Genomic DNA, 2431 nt, shown 5'->3' with positions numbered 1-2431 from the left:
GATAGAATTAGAGTAGCGGTCGCCTTCGACTTCGTCAGCGCAGAATTAATCAAATAAATAACTAGCTTATAATACTTTCCTATGTATCCTTTCCTTCAGAGCCTCGTCAAATGTTACGAAATATGATTTTGTTCTGATATTACATACAGACACTGCAATTTTTTTATATATGTTTAGATAGATATCTCGTGTAATAACAAGAGGTTATAAATTATAAATTTACATCTCAGTCAGGTTGAGTGGATACGTTTGGTCATGATTACCGATGGTTTCTGAGATCAAAATCTGAATCAAGTAAAATGTCATTATCTTAGTCGATTATCATTTATTTTGGTCTCAGAAACCCATGTTTAATGCAGTGCCTTTTATCATATGCAGTATTAAAAAGTAGCATGTCCTTCCCCGGGCTCTAGACTCTTTGTGTGCCATCATCATCATCATCATCATCAACCCGCCCTTATCCCTATCGAGGGTCGGCACAGTATGTACTACTCGTCCATACATCTCTATCAGCCGTCATATCCGAGTCTACCCCCTACCTATCTAGACTAACTGTGTACCAAATATCATTTAAATCTATTCAGTAGTTTTTGCGTGAAAAAGGATCATACAGACGGACAGAGTTACTTTCGCAATTATAATATTATTATAGTAAGTATTGTCGCGTCGTTGTCCAACGATTTCTGGTGAAGTTAACAACAAAAATGGACATGGCTTACTTTGATCTTATATTTTTTATAATACTCTTTATTCTTAATCTCTGTATAATCTTTTTAATTTATTATCTATGTTAAATTGACAGAAATTGACAATTCATTGATAGAAAAACAAAAATGCTTAAATATTAGCTAGAAATAATTAAAATGAGCGGTTTAATAACAAAAGTACGTAGATTGCCGGTGCAATTTCCTTTAATACGTGGCATGGTGTCATACGCTATTATATGGCCCACTTGCAGCATTGTACAAGAATATTTGGAACATGGTACAACTTTAGAAAATGCTGACCGAAGTAGAGCAGCCAGATTTGGTATCTTTGGAACGTTTTTTATGGCCCCAGTGTTTTACAATTGGATGAAATACACGAGTAGATTCTTTAAGGGAAAAACTCTGAGTACGGCTATAACTAGAGCTGTTATTGAACAAGTTTCATATTCTCCCTTAGCTATGGCTTATTTCTTTTTCGGTATGAGTGCGTTAGAAGGGAAATCTTTTAATGAATGCGTGGACGAAGTGAGAGAGAAATTCTGGCCGACGTATAAGATTGGCGCCCTCTTTTGGCCGACGGCGCAAACGATTAATTTCTATTTTGTATCAGAGAAGAATCGTATTGTTTTTGTCAGCGCTGCTAGCTTCGTTTGGACTGTTTATTTAGCACATGTGAAGTCTAGAAATAAATTTATTGAACCTGTTATTGAAGAAATTGATTTGAGTGAAGAAGTAATTGTACAACAGAAAACCCAACAACGACAACAAATACAACAAAATATTACAACTCACGCCCGGAACCCAGAGGGGTAGGTAGACCAGGACTTCCATTTAGCATGGTCCTGACACTCATCTTCTTTATTCGTTTACGAGATATTACTATGATTTTTTAAGATTTTTATATGTATTTTTTTATTATTTAAATCAAGATTGGTTTATTTTTAAATTGTTTTATTATTAAAATAAGGGGCACATTTAGTAGTTTCGAGCGTCGGTGGCTCAGGGGTCAAGTTCGAATTGAGTATAGTCGCGGGCGACTCCGTCCGCGTGTTTTAAAGTGATGTGTTTTAATACAAGTGTCAGAGCAATCGAAACACACTACAGTTCATCGATACAAATAAAGTTGATTAAACCGATATGAATATCGCGAAGCGTTTCTAATGTTAGTATTCAACATAAATTATATATAAAAAATGCCTCCAACGTTGTTCGACGCATTCTTCATAATTCTTGTATAAAAAAAAACAACACAAAGAGTTACGAGCATTAGAATTAATAATGTGAATGAATTTTTATGAGAGAATATTTTTATTGTGATCATTAATCACTTTTTGTAAAGCGCGGGGGTCGCGGTTCATTTGTTTCTGAATAATATAAGTTTTCATTGACCATAACATTCACACGAAACATGTCATCTTGAGATGTTGTAAAATATGTACTTGAAAAATTAGTTTCTGTTGTATTGTGCTGTATTAATTTTGATGATAAACTCGTGGCTTAAATTTCAATTAACAATAATTTCCGGTAGTTTTTAGTTAAGTTAATATGTCTTCCTATAGCCGCCATTTTTATATTTGGATCCAAATTGGCCCGTGAAAAAACATATAACGATTAATTAGGGTGATAATATGTTGTACAATCGTCTGCTACCGTCTCGAGGAGTTTGGGCACAAAAGCGTCGAAACAGGTCCTTTTTCACTTAACGATCGCGCGTTCGCATCGTT

At 34.8% G+C, this 2431-nt stretch overlaps 1 protein-coding gene across 1 annotated transcript; it reads left to right on the top strand.

The window, feature by feature from the left end:
- The first annotated feature begins 805 nt into the window (after positions 1–805).
- LOC106116234 (mpv17-like protein) lies at positions 806–1580 on the top strand. Its single transcript, XM_013309992.1, has one exon. The coding sequence runs from the start codon at positions 864–866 to the stop codon at positions 1518–1520; it is 657 nt and encodes a 218-aa protein (XP_013165446.1). The 5' UTR covers positions 806–863; the 3' UTR covers positions 1521–1580.
- The last annotated feature ends 851 nt before the right edge of the window (positions 1581–2431 follow it).

This window comes from Papilio xuthus, unplaced genomic scaffold (assembly GCF_000836235.2).
Source record: "Papilio xuthus unplaced genomic scaffold, Pxut_1.1 DF827756.1, whole genome shotgun sequence".
Taxonomy (NCBI): Eukaryota; Metazoa; Arthropoda; class Insecta; order Lepidoptera; family Papilionidae; genus Papilio; species Papilio xuthus.
The sequence above is the reverse complement of the archived record's forward strand: the minus strand, read 5'-3'. Positions and strand labels throughout refer to the sequence as shown.